The 16,033-nt window shown below is 55.6% G+C and overlaps 1 protein-coding gene across 5 annotated transcripts in view; it reads left to right on the top strand.

Annotated features, from left to right (window-relative positions):
• PEX14 (peroxisomal biogenesis factor 14) overlaps positions 1 to 15,667 on the top strand; it is a 143,575-nt gene extending 127,908 nt beyond the window's left edge. For 4 of the 5 annotated variants that reach the window (XM_028108469.2, XM_088022614.1, XM_028108470.2 and 1 more), the window contains 5 exons: positions 4,159 to 4,244; positions 7,174 to 7,276; positions 8,451 to 8,548; positions 12,377 to 12,468; positions 14,366 to 15,667. In XM_028108469.2, coding sequence (XP_027964270.1) covers positions 4,159 to 4,244; positions 7,174 to 7,276; positions 8,451 to 8,548; positions 12,377 to 12,468; positions 14,366 to 14,798 — 812 coding nt within the window. In that variant the 3' untranslated portion in view covers positions 14,799 to 15,667. The remainder of the gene's footprint in view (positions 1 to 4,158; positions 4,245 to 7,173; positions 7,277 to 8,450; positions 8,549 to 12,376; positions 12,469 to 14,365) is intronic. The other variant, XM_028108472.2, reaches the window with a different exon arrangement.
• Positions 15,668 to 16,033: the final 366 nt, after the last annotated feature.

Genomic DNA, 16,033 nt, shown 5'->3' with positions numbered 1-16,033 from the left:
GGTGCTTGAGAGGTCAGAGCTCTGGAAAGGCAGCTGCAGCTGTCACGGGGGTTCTGGTTCGTGGACCCTTGAACTGTCATCACCTGTTCAGCCTTCCAGCTCCAGTGCCCAGAATGAGAGGCTGAGCTTCTCAAGACTGCATACGTTTTCGGGAAAGAAAGAGCCAGGCAAACTTTGGGTTCTGGTCCAGTTCCTTGCCCAGGTGCAGCTGTTTTCTTGCAAGGTACAGAGTGGGGATTTGAGAAGTCTGTGGTGAATACAGTATTCTGGACATGTGCCTATCTTAAAGGTGCTCTCTCTGAGGACTTTGACAGCACAGATGGATGTTCCGGGTGTGGACGAAAGCCCTCCTGACCAGTGACTCTCTTGAAGAGTGATAAGGTGACTCTATCTCCACTTTTCCCCCTAAAAACGAGCTTGTGCTGGATGTTGGATATTGCATCCAGGCACTCAGAGCAGAGTGGGCTTGGAACGAGACAAATGAGAAGGTTGCCCGGAACTCAGAGCCTCCTGGCTCCTCCAGCCCAGGGTGAAAGGTCCATCTATGTCAGTGGTCTCAGAGCTTTCGATTTAATGAGCCGCAGCTGCTTAGCCACGTAGACGCTTGTTGGACGGGGATATTCACTACAGCAGAGCAGCGGGACTCCTTTCTTTCTTTCTTTTTAAGTGAGGGAGCAGGGGGAGTCCCAGAGGGGGAGAGACAGAGAGAATCCCAAGCAGGCTCCACACTCAGCACGGAGCCCAACACAGGGCTCCATCCCAGGACCCTGAGATGGTGACCTGAGCTGAAATCAAGAGTCGGCCGCTTAACTGACTGAGCCACCCAGGCGCCCCAGCGGAGCTCCGTTCTGGAGACAGCTTCTGTGACCCTGAGTGTCACTGCACAACCCTGGGAGGGAGTGGGGATGACCCCAGAGCCCATGCGAGAGTAGACAGATACATTTATATAAACATGGGTATGCTACATGTCAGGAGACACCATAAGCAGAGTCAAAAGAAAAATATACCAGGAAGGATTTTTGCAATTTTTTAAAAAGATTTTATTGATTTATTTGAGAGAGAGAGAGTGCCCGTGCACAAGCAGGGTGAGTGGCAGAGGGAGAAGCAGGCTTCCTGCTGAGCAAGGAGCCCAACACGGGGCTCCATCCCAGGACCCTGGGATCATGACCTGAGCCGAAGGCAGACGCTTCACTGACTGAGCCACCCAGGCGTTCCAGATTTTTGCAACTTCTGTCATAGACAGAGGGCTCATTTTCCAGGCTCCTCCATCACTGTCACCTCTGCCTCCTGAAAGCCGCATTCAGCTATATAAGAAATTTCTATAAATTGATGAGGAAATTAATAAAGAAATTGAATAGGAGAGTAGGGATCATATGCAATATGCCAAAAAGGACACGCAGTGCAGAGATGCTCAGTCCTCACTCACGGTAAGATTCATGCAGATGAAAGCGGGCGTGAAGTAGTCTTTTCTGCTTTCGTATGGGCAGCAGTGCGGGTGTGGTGAATGCGCAGTGTTGGTGGCCGTGAGGAAGTAGGCACTCTGGGATGTGGCTGGTGGGAGCAGCCTGGTTCAGCTCCCGTGGAGGACTATTTGAAAATATCTTTCTGAATTGCTAATCGCATGTACCTCTGACCCAGGCTCCTAGGAGCCATCCTCACACGTATATGTGAGATGACATGTGTACATGGCCCTTGGGGGCAGCACTGTGTGAAATAGTAAGAGGCCGGAAATCAGTGGGGAATGGCTTAAATGGACTATTACGCAGCTGTGGGGAAAAAAGTAGGATGAGAGGTAGGGTGTATGAGAAGAAAAATAATACATATCTGTTTTGCCTTATATGTGCTTAAAAAGTCTCGGGCCGGACAGACGGGAAGCTGTTCACAGTGGCTCTGGGTGGTGGAGGGAGCCTGTTGGCAGTAGACTGATGACAGATGCTATGTGCTGTTCAGACCATATGCATCTATGAGCCGCTCAAAAGCTGTAAAACGAAAAGGGGAGTTGAGGGCTGAGGGAGAGGCCACCTGTTGATTATAGTTTGTGCACGAGACTCCAGGGCTGGGCCACGCTGGGAAACTGGTTTGGGATCCACAGGCCGTGCTGGCAGTAAGGGGAGGCGGGCAAGGAGAGACTCCTTCAGGCCCCTGCATCACTGTCACATCTGCCTCCTGAAAGCCAATTTGGCAGCTCGGGTAAGGAGGGAGCGTCTCCCTCGCACCCTTGGAGGTCTTTGCCCCTTGGATCCCCCTGGTGGCCCGTGCGTCAGCAGGCCCTCCTCACCGAGTACCCACATCCTGCCACTGAGCCTGGAGAAGGTCCCTCTCCTGCTCTCCTTTGTCAGGAGATGCCAGGCTATGACGAGTACCTGGAGAGCTTGCAGGTACAGGGAGAGGTGAAGGCTGAGACACACAGTGTCTGTCCCCACGGTTTGCCATGGGGCTTTGCTCCGGGAGCTGTGGTGGTCTTTTCAAGAAGTTTGAGAATGCTGTTGTTCTTCCTTTTCTCTCGTGCGTGTCCGGACCCCAGCTTTCTTGTCATAACAGCACGCCTTGGGTGGGTGCCTTCTGGATAACTTGCCGTGGGCACTGTGGTCTGATTCTGCAGACCCGATTAGAGTCCAGCACCACTGATCATTCTGGAAATGGTGCGCCGTGCCTTCCGTGGCAGATCCCTTGAGAGGAGGCAGAGCGTCAGAGAAGATTATGGACGTGCAGGCACTTTGTAAACAGTCCGTGGGAGAGATCACAAGGTAGAACACTCTGTTCTCCTCCTGTGGGATTGGAATCCCATTCAGGAGTCGGGGGGGAGCTCCTGAAATGGTGTGTTCTAGAGCACTGGGCCAGGGTCCTGCTCCTGCAGGAGGACGGGCTGCCCGTGTCTGGTCCCCGCCCGACAGCAGCGTGGGTTCTTCTGAGCCTCTTGTTCCCTCCTGGTCCGTCTTACCCCCTGGCAGGAGCCTCCTCCTGCCTGGCCTCCCTCCCCTCCCGCCTGTGTCTTGCCCTTGAGGGTACCTGATGTTCTCCCAGAATACAGGGCGGACTGGGCCACTCCCGGATTCAGAGCCTTTGGTGACCCGACTGCTTGTGACACGGTGATAGGTGGCCTGGCCACACTCTCCACCTGGCCGCTGCGTGCCCCAGCTCTTTCCCTCCACTCTACTCTCCACCACTCCCGCTTGATTGGCCCCTCTCTGTTCTGGCCAGTCTCCCCTCTTAGGTAGGCCCAGTTGCTCACTGGGGCCACAGTGGCCACCTTCTCTCCTTGAGCACAAGTCAACCCCTGCCTTGGTACTTGCTCGTCCCCTGCCTGGAGCTCTGTCCCCGGGACCCCGCATGTTTCAGTGTTTGCCTCCTCCAAGGCCCTGCTGACCCCTGGCTCTCCTCCCTGGCCCTTCCCACCTCACATTGCCCCGTTGGACCTTCTTTTTGTTGTTGTTTAAAGATTTTATTTATTTAAATAGTCTCTCTGCCCAATGTTGGGCTCGAACTCAGGACCCCGAGACCAAGAGTCGTATGCTCCACCGACTGAGCCCGGCCAGGCACCCCACCCTGTTGGGCCTTCTTGATCACTCTCTGGAGTTACCTTGTTCAGTCATTTGTAAGCTGTCTGCTGCATGGTTCAGGATGAGAGCATTCCAGGGCACCGGGGTCTCATCACCCCACGCCCCTGGGCCTACAACACTGTCCGGCACACAGTTGATGCTTCATGAAGTCTTGAATACACAAATGATGCAGTCTCCTCCTTTCCCCTCCCCCGGTTCTGAGGCGGCTCTTAGCTCATCCCTGTGTGTAATAGGGCATGGGGATGTGTATTTATGCACACTTAAGTGTTTGTGTCAGCCTCACAGGACCCTTTGTTCCCTAAGAGTGGAGTCCATGTAGTAGGTCCGCAGATCACCTCTGCCACCTGACTGCCACCGAGGACTTGGCTCACGGCTACCCACCTCCACACAGCAGGTGTGTCGCTGAGGCGGGTTGTTCGAGAGCCTGGACAGAAGAGAGAGACACAGCCATGCCACTGTCCTCACTGTCACACGCTGTCTCCCGCCGTTGTGTGTCACAGTTGCTGATCCTTCGAGATTAAGAAACAGTACACGTGCTCTCCCCTGCCTGGGAAGGATGTGTGTGCTTCTCCTGATGCACGTTTTCTCCCAACCTCAGGCTCTGTGGGGTCCCGATGGAGAGACTACGGTGCCTTGGCTGTCATCACGGCAGGCATTGCGTTCGGCTTTCACCAGCTCTACAAGGTACGTCCGCCCTTCCTTGTGCCCCCCAGGCCGGCATTCAGCCCCATTCCAAGGTTGATCTGTGTCGAGGTGCCCAGCCCTGGAGTGCGTGCGATGGCAGGAGAGGGGCCGCTTGCAGGGGCAGAGTGTACGGATGAGCACGTTTTCTGCGGGGGGCGTCTTTTTCAATCTCTGTCCTGCCCCCACCTGGATGGGTGCTCTTGGCAACTTCAGACACTGCTCATCTGCTGCACTGGGCATTGCTCCTCAGAGTCCCTGCTGCGCAGGGTGACCATGGGGCCCGTCCATCAACCGGCCATGTCGGGTACTTAGAACAGTGCCCAGCATATGCTGAGTAGTTGGGACATTTTGAGAAACAGAATGACAAGGTGGTTGAGAGCAGGGACCCTGTAGCCCAGCTGCTGTGTTGCATCCCAGCTCTGCCACTTAGCAGGAGCTCAGTGGTCTCATCTGTAAAATGGGGACGATAGTACCTACCTCACGAGGCTGTCGTGAAGCTCCTTTGGAAAGTGCTATGTGCCCGGCAGTCAGGAAGCACTCTGTGCTATTATTCTACTTGAGTATTTGAAACCGGCTTTGAGAATCCCAGTATCATTTTATTTATGGGCTCTGTTTTTGTTTCCTACATATTGTGTTGGCATCCCTGTAAATCTAGGATTTTTTTCCCCAAACTTCATAGTCAGCCCTCAGGATCCCAGACTTGGTTGCTTCCAGAAGAACTGCAGGCATGAAATGAACACGTACTTCCTATCCGGTTAGTATTTGGTATCAAGGAAGTACTTGGAATACCAAATACTAACCGGATACGAACTACCAGATACTAACTTTGATGTGAAGTGAGCGAGTCTTTTCTGGAAGATGCAGAGCCAGGGTAGGTCCCGGAGACAAAAGGCAAAACAGTGGCCAGAGGACTTACTCTCTGCTGGTCCTGGAGAGAAGGCCTCTTTCCTCCTGATGTCACCTGCAACGAATACCCAGACTCACTGTTGTAACTTTCAGCACGGGAAACATGTTTAAACACTGTGCTCTGGGATTCTTAATTTTTGACTTCATGCAAAAGCTAGTGACAGAGTTGCAGCAGAGTAGAATTTTTTCAGAGGAACGTCTATTCTTGGAATTGGAAATTTCCATGTCAGAAATCCAGAAGCAAAATGTTCTAGGTCCTGGGACTTCTCCCCCTGACCTGATGCCCTTCGTTTACCCTGTGTGAAGAAGAAGAATAAAATGCTAAGACAGAATTCTCAAAATAAGGTCCCAGCTCTACTAAGCAGTACCTAATCATCACGTGGCCCCCCTCGGACGGCCTGTGGTCTGCTGGAAGTGGGTATAGTTCCTGTTGGAACAAAGCAGAGGTATCATCAGCTTTTCCCACCAAGCTCTGATCTTTACTCTTTGCCTTAAAAAGTAAGAGACACTGAAAGATCAGTGGCAATGGTGATGAGAATTTTTTTGTTTAGTTTCTTTACATTAAAAAAAAAAAAGTAAGAACCATCACCTTGTTTTATAAATATGTAATGATTTAGGCTCAGGGGAGTGTATGTGCTCCTTCCTTTGGCTTTTTTGATCTCAGAAGTTTTTGTTTGTTATGTGTGTGAGAATCCCTTGACTTTTACACTCAGGAAACTCAACCTGGAAGGTAAGGCTAAACATTTGATGAGTTTCGGCTCAGTTGTGGGTAATAACTCACACAGTGGTTGAAAAGCTTTTTGCAAAATAGAAAATGCTTCTGTGTCTTTGCTAAATAATGATCTTCACTCCAGAGTTGCTCCTGAAGTGAGTTCTGTGAGAGACCTCCTTCTCCTTCCCTGGTACAGAACCCTTAATGAAGAAGCTGCTGCTGTCTCTTTTCCCATCTGGGCCCCAAATGGAATTAGAAGCCACATGCTTTGGTCCCACCTGTCAGTTACCACACCTGCCGACCTGTGCTGCCTCCAGGGCCCCCCGCCCCCATTAAAACTGGAGACTGGGCTCACGCTTCTAAAACAAGGGTTTCTGGAGTGCAGTGCCCATGTTCTGTCATCCAGCCCTCCCAGCGGCCGCCCTGCTGCCCACCCTCCACCCCTTCCCACCTCAAAGCAGGCAGCCAGTTACCAGCTATGCCCCACCTGCCTTCTTCCTGAATGTTCCGAGACCCTTATCCTCCCCTGGGCTTCCCGAATTCTGGGCCACCTTGTTTGGTTGCCCCGTGGCATCTGCTTCCTTCTCCCCGGGGTCAGTTTCTTCTGGTTCTGCCCCTTACTCTCCCTTCTGCCCTTGTGTCTGGGGGAATTTGACTGCATTTGATTGACTCTTACCCGAAGGGCGCTGGCTCTGAGGATGCAAGGCTTAGTTTAGGAAAAAAACTTGAGGTGTGACCTCTTTCAATGGCCTCGGAATGCCGTGTATTATTCCCTAGTAAAAGGACCAAAGGCCCAGAAATGTGCTGTGGATTTTCATCTAGTTTCTCGAATGATTTTTTTGTTTATTTTATTTTATGCATTTGTCTCTGAATGGTGATTCATTCACGTGGATCAAAATGTTTAAAGGATCAGAAAAGTGTACAGTCGAACGCGGCCCTGCCGCTCCTCCCTGGAGGCCACCAGTGGTGTCACTGTCTTGTATCACCTTCTACATTTTTATCTTACAACTTCCAGAGCAGAATTTTAAATATTTTTTGTTACGGAAATATACGTAGCATCATTGAGATAATTAAATAAAAGGACCAAAAATAGACCAAATTGACTTTAACTTGTCCCTACTTCCTGGTCCTTGTCCTTATGCAGAATCTTAATCAGCCTCGTAACTTTCAAGTATCTCATTGACGGTGTTTGTGGCGGGTTTCCGAAACCCGGAGGTGACAGAGAGAAAGTGGGTGGGCAGAATTTGAGAGGTGGCTGGAGAATGACCCCAAGTGTGTGTCCACTGCTGACGCCTGCCCTGCTCCTTGTAGAGGTACCTGCTCCCCCTCGTCATGGGTGGCCGAGAGGACAGGAAGCACCTGCAGAGTATGGAGGCGAGTCTCTCGGAGCTGAGTGGCAGCGTGGCACAGACAGGTAAAGATTAATGACTCCATCAAGTCGCCCCTTCGAGCCTTCTCCAGCAGCCCCTTCTCTGCCCCGCCCCTCCCCCTCCGTCTCCACTTTATGTGGTGACTTCATTTATCTGCTCTGAGAATCTGTTCACATTTGCAAATGAAGCCGCCGTCATTTCGGTTTAATTTGAAATTGCTTGTTTACTGTCGGCGCGGCCTCAATTAATTATGTTTTTACGGAAAGGCTCCCAACCTCAGAATATTAATAAGGGGAATAAAATGACAGCCTTTCTAAGGGCTGTAAAGTTCATTTTTAATTTCTGCTTCTGTGAGGTTTTCAGGGGGGTTTTCAGTGATTTCTTTCCCCCTTCCCTCTAAGAATCCAACGCAGGGTCAAGAAAGGCTGTAATTACTGCGGCTCCGGGGACCCCAGCCACCTCCTCTGTCATCGACTCCACGGGGCTGGCGTTCATTACCCGGTGCCCCAACGATGGCCCAGATTAGCTGGGACCTGTCGCACCAGAGGTGGCTTTTCCTCTTTATAAACTTGTTTACTAGACGGAGGCTCTGAATCTAAAAACTCAGGCAAGCGCCAGAGCCACTGTCCCAGGCAGGAGTCTGTCCCCCCGGGGTGCGTTTGCAGAGCCCCCAGAGAGGCTCTGGTGTGTCCGCCCCCAGGGAGGCTGACACTGGGGCCTGTGGCTCCCACACGGTCCTGTGACACTGTGACCCGGGGGCATGCCGGCAGCCTCGGGATTGGGTGTGGAAAGCAGGGAGGAACGGCCAGAGAGCAGGATTTGGAGTCTTGAACCACTGCCGGGATCTCGGGCCTGAGATGCGTTTCTGCCAGCCTGGGAGAGTCCACGGGTTCCCACGAGGTGAGGGGCTGAGATGAGGGACACAGACGGTACCAGAGTCGGAAGAGCCGAGCAAATCATAAGCACGTGTAATTGGAGGGGAGAGGTTTCGGACGGATATACTGTTGACCACGGACAAGTGCACAATGGAAAGATGGAGTGGGAATGCTAGAGGTTAGATGCGGTGCAGGTAGATGGCCCAGAGCGCAGATAAATTACATGCATTGCGGGGTGGGGGGGTGTCTGCAGATCAGTGAGATGCGGCAACTCTAGGTATGTGGACAGAGAGGGGAAGAATCCGTATCATTTAACAGAGATGCGACTGCTTTCTCCTCCCAGTGACTCAGTTACAGATGACTTTAGCCTCCGTCCAGGAGCTGCTGATTCAGCAGCAGCAGAAGGTCCAGGAGCTCGCCCACGAACTGGCTGCAGCCAAGGTACTTGTCCCTGACCCTCTCCAGATCCAGGGCTCCTCTAGGGGCCTTTGTGCCCAGTTCACTGTGTTCCATGGGGGCCGACTCTGTCTTTTCTCGTGCCCGTTACACAGCAGGGGCCCACATGCCCTCTGCAGAGAGAGGAGGGAGTCACCGTCTCTCCATGCCCTCTCCTAGCAGGGGGAGGAGAAGCAGCTCTTTGCCTGTGGCCCTCCTGTGGCAGGCAGCACACACCCAGCTCTGGATGTGGTTGGGGTAGACACAGGATGGTCTCCCCGAGCATGTTAGATCACAGGTCACAGCGTGGCCAAGAGCGAGTCCAGGGGACAGGGAGGTAGGGGGAGTGTGCCAAGACACCGGGTGAAGTTGGCTACAGTGGGCAGAGTCTCTACACTCAGCTCTCGGGAAGTCAGGTGACCCCTGAAGGAGCAGTTTCCTTGCCTCACTTCCCACATCTGACCAGTCTTGGCAATATGAGATCCTAGGATCAGACCACCTGGGTCTCAATCTGCCTCTGCCACCAGCTAGCTGTGTGAGCACAGGCAAGTTACTTAACCTCCCTGAGTCTTTGTTTACTCATCTGTAAAGTGAAGCTGTTAATGGCACCGCCTTCGTTGTCTGTATGCGCTCAGAACAGTGCCTGGCTTCCGTCGGCTCCCAGCATGGCAGGCTGCTGGCTTGGGTCTGTGGGTGCGCGACAGTCTCATTCCCAGGGCACTGTCTTGGACAGACCCAAGCCAGGAGACAGTAGTCCACCAGTGACTCCGGGACGTCCGCTGTGCTCCCCACTCCATCCCCTTCCCCGTGCTGCTTTCTAGTTGTTTCCACACAGCCTGTACAGTCAAGGAACCTCCTCTGAGTGGCTCTCCCAGGAGAAGCCCCACCCGGTGCAGAACCAGATGTGAGCCAGCGCTCAAATCTTTTACATTCGCAAAACCAAGTGAAACAGGAATCTTTCCATTTCCGATGGAATCTGGGGTGCCTCTTGTGAAGAGGGTCCCCAAGAACCCCCTTCTTGGGTACCCCACTTCCTCCTCAGATGGCTGTGGCGGCTGCCCGTGGCTGCCCGTGGCCACCTCTAGCCACGGTATGTGCTCCCTGTGGGCGGGCAGCCCGTAAAGCAGCCGGGAAGGCCGGGTTATGGCCCCCACCCTGCTCTCCTCTATTATCTTTGGGAGTGGTGGCTTGCCAATGGCCAGAAGCCATTCCGGAAATTGGAAAACTGTTTGCAGACCTTGAGCATTAAGATTAAGACCACATGTTGCATTTTAAGAGGGGAGGGGGCCCGAGATTGTGCTTGGCGGCTGAGAGCCGTCTCTGTGAATTTCTCGTGCTTGCTTGCTTCCCTAACGGCCTCCCCCCGCCCTCGCCCGCGTCCCCAGCCCCCTTTCATCCTCTCCTGTACTGCAGCGGGGCTCACTGGTGTGGTGTCTATACCCAAATGCGCGAAGACTTTGGTTACCCCATAAACCAGCGACTCAGAGCTGTGTTTTCTCAGCTGTAATGTAAGTTTTTATATCTGGCTTCCAAACTCCTACTGCAGCACTGTAAAAAATTAAAAAGAGGAGCGTTAAGTAATTAAAAAACCTACATAAAACTGAAGGTTGAGAGTTTTCTACAACTGTTTTTTTAAAGAGACTGGCTAAAAAGCCCCAGATGTCAGATTTTATTTCTAAATCCTGGCATCTGGCACCATATGCGTTTGGAAATTTGAGTCCTTTGTAGGCCGGTGAGTGGAAATTGCTCCCTTGTTAATGCGCTGCTATGGCTTTCAAGGTCTCCGAGAAGCCAGAACGGTGGCTCCTGGATCTGCGCTGTCTGGTGGTCTGGAGTGAGGACCCCGAGGGGATGTGTGTGCGGGTGGCTGGTGTTTGCAGGGGGGTTGTGTGCGCTCCCTCCAAGACCTCCAGCCCCTCTGCAGGGCTTCTCCCTGTAGAGGAGTGCTCACCTGAGTGGGGCCCCCACCCCAGGTCAGAGACCCCTGCCACCCTGGTGGGAACATCCGGGGCCCCTCCCCTCTGCCAGCCTGTGCCTCCCCATGTTCTCCTGAACTTACGGTTCCGGTTTTCTGGGTCAGGCCAGGGTAGAGGTGTTAGGGAAGCTGGGGCCTTACACGACTAATCCGTGTACTTGAAGCCACCTGGAGGTGGCCTCCAGCCTGGTGGATGCAGGCCCATACACCTGGGCCCATCACACCTGGAATTGGCCCATAAACACTTCACAGACCGCTTGGCCACCAGCAACTACCATTTGGGGGACCACCGTTTGGACTTTCCTCTTCTCCGTCTATCCCAACGAGATTTGCCAAAGAAAGGTGTAGTTCTCTGAAGTTTATTTGGAAAACGGTCAAGGATGGCGTCTGTCCTAGGGGTTGTGGCAGTTTCTCCCGTGGGCCCTCTTCAGGGAAAGAATTGGCGTTAAGTCCTAGGACAGCTTCTTGCTCTCTGCTGAGCCTTCAGAATTATCCCAAAGCAGTGGCTGTGGACGGATGGAGTGGCCCGCACATTGTAGCTTTGCAGATAGCTGGGTGCAAGCCTGAGGGCCTGACCTCGCTGCGGTGGGAGCCAAGGGCTGCCCAGCAGTGCGGGAAGGTGCTCCTGAGGCGAAGCCTGCCTTTTGGGCCTGCTTGCCACTGGAGCTGGGGGCCGGGCCAGGCAAGTGCTCAGCGGTCTCCCCGGCCCCCCAGCACAGGCACACCTTGGAGATACAGCGGGTCTGGTCCCAGATCACCACAGTAAAGCCAGTATCACAATAAAGCGAGTCAGATTACTTTTTTGGTTTCCCAGGGTGTACGAGAGTTATGTTTACATGATACTTTAGTCTGTTAAGGGTGTAATAGTATTATGCCAAAAAAATGTGCATACCTTAATTTAAAAATACTTTATTGCTAAAAATTGCTAACGATCATTTGAGCTTTCAGTGAGTCCTATTCACTGATCATAGATCACTATAACAAATATAATAATAATGAAAAAGTTTGAAATATTGAGAGAATTGCCGAAACGTGACACAGACACTCAAAGAGAGCAAGTGGTATTGGGAAAATGGCGCCAACAGACTTGCTCGACGCAGGGCTGCCCACAAACCTTCACTTTGTAAAAAAAAAAAAAAAAAAAAAGCACAGTACCTACAAAGTAGGGAAGCGAGGTAGGCCTGTCCAGTGTGGGTTGTGGCGCTGCCGGCTTCTGCCCCAGGGTTCCCTCCTGTGTGTGGTGGGCTTGTCTCTGCAGGGAGGGGCACTCCGCTGGAGCAGTTGATGTGGAGATGGAATTCACTTAGTTTATTAGTTTAGTTTTAATGGGACATTTCAAACACAGGCGGAAATGGAGGGCCACAGAGCGGATGGCTTGCTTCCGGCACACCGCCGGGCACGGTCTTGGCCCCCCAGCCCACAGCCCCCAGCTCGTGTGGTGGCACACGCCAGACGGTGGATCATTTGCTACTGCAGACACTTGGTTTGCATCTCTTGAAGGATAAGGGCTCTTGTGTTGCCATTATTTTACATAGTCGGAATACCGTTACCATATACCTAAATACATGTCTCAATTGCTTAGTATCATCCGATGTTCAGAGTTGTGGGCATGTTTGTTTTGAGGGTGCCATCGTTGAAGCAGAAAGACCCAGGTAGGCAGACCCCTGCACAGGCAGTGGCAGAACCTTCCCAGGGGGTCTCCAGGCTGGCACCCAGGACCTAGCAGGCCCTGGGTCCTGCACTCGCACCCTGGGTCCTCTGGAGATGGCAGCCCCTCCTGCCACCCTGGCCGTCTGAGCTTCACAGGGCAGGAGGGAGGTGCCGCTCTGATCCTCCTTCTCCCGTGTTTTGACTTTCAGGCCACCTCATCTACCAATTGGATCCTGGAGTCTCAGAATATCAATGAACTCAAGTCGGAAATTAACTCCTTGAAGGGGCTGCTTTTAAACCGGTAGGAGGGGAGAAGGCGTGGCTGTGGCTCTGCCCCCGCCCCGGCCCCCAGCCCGGGACTGCAGAGCCCGAGCTCCTGGGGCCTGGCCAGCTGTCATGGTCGGGGCGCATCTCCCCGAGGGGCCCCTGTCCGTCCAGCCCCTGGTGGCGCTGGGCGACTCAGGCATTGAGTTTGGGAGTCGTTGGAGCTTCTGCCTTCCCTCCCCGGGAGGCCCCCTCCCTCTCCACTCTAGGTGGGGACAGTCCACAGGGCCCCCAAGTTCTCAGGTACAGCAGTTCCTCAGCCCTGTCAAGACCCGGTCAGGGATAGCTGCAGCCACAGCACAGGATCTTGGACGAAGGAGGACATCCCTGTCCTGAGAAGGACCTCCAGACAGGGACACCAGCTCCTCCTCCGTCCTGAGCCCCGACGCTGGACCTCTCAGTGACAGCTTGGTCCCAGAGAGGTCCCTTGCAGAAGGCCAGGGAGTCCTTGGTTGGAAGGATTCTGGATTCGAGGCAGGGGACAGAAGCAGTGGTCTCCTTTTGCTGTCCCTCTGTGGTGATAGCACCTTCCCTGAGCCTCCACACGGGAGGCTGTGTCCCAGTGCTGCCCTGAGTGCAGGGGGACTGACTTGTGTCCCCTCCGTCCTGGGACAGATCCTGGGACAGTTGGTCACCTCACCTCAGGGCACTTCCGGTTGGCCTTGGCTGCGTTCTCGTTTCTCCGGGGCTTAGTGGGGGCTCCGTGAGGCAGTCCGAAGGCACAGAGTGGCCCTTCACTTGGGGTCAAAGACTGGGGGCTGCAGGGGTCTTGTGGTCCCAACCAGGGGATCCAGTTCCCCAAGCCACCTGCTTGTAGGCCATCTTGGAAGAAAAGAATGTGGCCCTAAGAGAGGTGTGTGTCATTAGGAGAAATCCTTTGTTTCTGAACCTCGGAGACAAGAGCCTCTGAGGTCAGAGGGACAGAGAGCCGGCATTTGGGTAACATTGGAGCCAAGAAAAGTGCCAAGTGCATCTCTCGTTAGCATCCAGGCCGCCTTCGCTGTGCGCCCCCCCTCCCCCGCCCCTCCCCCCGCTGTGGGAGCCGAGGGGGCTAGAGCTATCCTGGGACCAGCACTGGTGGACGGTGGGCCGCCCAGGAGAGAGCAGGCCTTTGTCCTCTTGGCTCAGGCAGGGATGGGCCTGGATGTCCTAGACCACTGCCAAGCGGGCCTGACCTCCCGGGTCCCTCATGGACTCGGCTTTGGTCCGGCTGGCTGCTGGCCCAGGGCTCAGGGCCCAGAGCAGGGAAAGAGGAGTGGAGAAGTGACTTCCCTGTCGAATGTTGAGCTCAGAGGTTTTCTAGCAAAGTGCACCAGTGTTACCCTTCTGGTTGTGAGGTTTCTGACCCCACAGCCGGTGGCCAGGTCTTCCCCCCTCTGCCCAGTCTGCGGACAAGGTAGATGGAGTTTGAGGCTGCATGGCTTGGGTTCCCATTTCTCCGGCTCGGTCTCAGTGCCCTGCTGGCTCCCTGTCCTCACCCCCCCACCCCCCCCCACCCCGTCCCAGATGCAAAGGAGCAGGAGAGAGCGGGCTTCCGCGTGTGGCAGCCCCTGGGGCCAGGGGGCGGGTACCTGCCAAGGCAGGGGGGGCTCAGGAGGCGCCGAGTGGGGCAGGGCGCTCCACAGCCTCACAGGGCTCCTCTGGCTTCCACCTCAGCTGCTCCAGCCTCCAACGGCCAAGAGGCCTTGTTTCTGGGAGGCAGGCAGGGAGGGAGGTGGGGGCGGGAGGGGGAGGCTGAGGGGAGGCTGTCCCCCTGCTCAGCAGCCCTGGGCGGGGGGAGCGCTTCGCATGGGGGAATGTGGCTGTGCTGAGGGAGGGCCCCGGGGCACTGGCACCAGCCCTGCTTCTCGCCCCCCCCCCCCCCCCCCCGTCAGGAGGCAGTTCCCACCGTCCCCTTCAGCCCCGAAGATCCCGTCTTGGCAGATCCCGGTCAAGTCCCCGTCGCCGTCCAGCCCCGCGGCTGCCACCCACCACAGCAGCAGTGACATCTCGCCCGTCAGCAACGAGTCCGCGTCCTCCTCGCCCGTGAAGGAGGGCCACAGCCCCGAGGGCCCCACGGCCGCCTACCACCTGCTGGGCCCCCAGGAGGAGGGCCAGGGGATGGTGGACGTCAAGGGCCAGGTGCGGATGGAGGTGCAGGGCGAGGAGGAGAAGAGGGAGGACGACGACGAGGCGAGCCGCGTGGCCGAGGAGGGCCGCCTCGGGGTGCAGAGGGAGGACCGCCGGGGCGGGGACGGGCAGATCACCGAGCAGGTGGAGAAGCTGCGGCGGCCGGAGGGCGCCAGCAACGAGAGCGAGCGGGACTAGGTGCCCCCCACCACCCCGGGGCTGGGCCTCCGCCAGCGGGTCGCCGGGGGGCGGCGTGAAGCCGGGTCGGGCCCGAGCCGTCGCCGCCTCCGTGGGGCCTGAGCCCTGCGCGCGGGGTCGCGTTTCTGTGTGGCCAGCCTCCCCTCGCCTGAACGCCAGCCCCAGCCTTCCGCTTCCTCGGCGCAGCCCCAGCCCGACGGGCCTGCGGCCTTGTGCTCACGTCAGGCGGGGCAGGGGGGTGGGGGGGGGTGGCCTGTGCTCTGGGCTCCAGCACGGCCCCCCCGCCCCCAGCCCCGGCTCCCGGACAGAGGTCTCGTCCAGGGCGTGTCCGCTGAGCATCTTAGCCAACCTAACACCGTGCATGACAAGAGGTAGTTTAATTACCTGGCTCCTGATGCTCCGAGGAGGAAGGGCTGCATTGACGTGTCTGTTCTTCCGCCTCCCTCCTGTCCTGCCATGGTTCCTTGACTTGCCCCGCAAGGGGCCGGGGTGGGGGCCGTCTTGTCATGTTTCCAGAAGCCACGGCCCCGTGCTCTTCTCTCTGGGCCAGGGCCTCCCAGGGCCTCCCAGCCAGTTCTCGTCCAGATGATGCCGCCCCCATGCGCTGTCCCAGCCCCACCGTGCCCTGCCGTCCTTCCAGATGAATGAAATCACACTGCACTTCTGCCGTCCTCGCTTGCTGCGTTGTGACTCAGCTAACCCCGTGGTGAGACGTGGTTCTGACTCCCACATAGGAGCCAGGCGTCAGGGCCTCCCTGTCTGCCCTTCCCACCCAGAAACACATGTTCATTTGTGTGATCAGGTCTAGGTTTCAGAATATAAGATAGTACTGTATATAATTGTAATAAATACGAGTTGTCGCTATTTAATTCCTGCCTGTGTCTCTCTGTCTGCTCGTAGTACCCTGTGCCCAGAGGCGGGGTTCCCCTAGGGCTGTGCCAGGTGCACCCTGGGTGGGGGGACCGGCTGGGGGGCCAGGCCCGGGTAGCCCTGCCCTTGGGCCCGAGGGGCAGCGGTCCCTTTCGCGAGGCGAGTTTCGTGAGCTGCTCCCTGCGAGCTGGAGGGTTTGGTCCTCGGTGCTGAAGGGCGACATCCTGATGCAGGAGAAGGGACCTCATGTTACTGTATATAGACCTGGTGTTGAGTGTGATGAGCTCTCCTTCCTTAAATGGATGAATGTGCTCCCAGGAGAGCGTGTGTCTCGCTCTGTCTTCCTCCCCCGTCTCCCGCTCTCC

This window comes from Eumetopias jubatus, unplaced genomic scaffold (assembly GCF_037043125.1).
Source record: "Eumetopias jubatus isolate StellerSeaLion01/CBP00866 unplaced genomic scaffold, mEumJub1_p1.0 scaffold_4, whole genome shotgun sequence".
Taxonomy (NCBI): Eukaryota; Metazoa; Chordata; class Mammalia; order Carnivora; family Otariidae; genus Eumetopias; species Eumetopias jubatus.
This window is presented reverse-complemented; position numbering and strand designations above follow the sequence as displayed.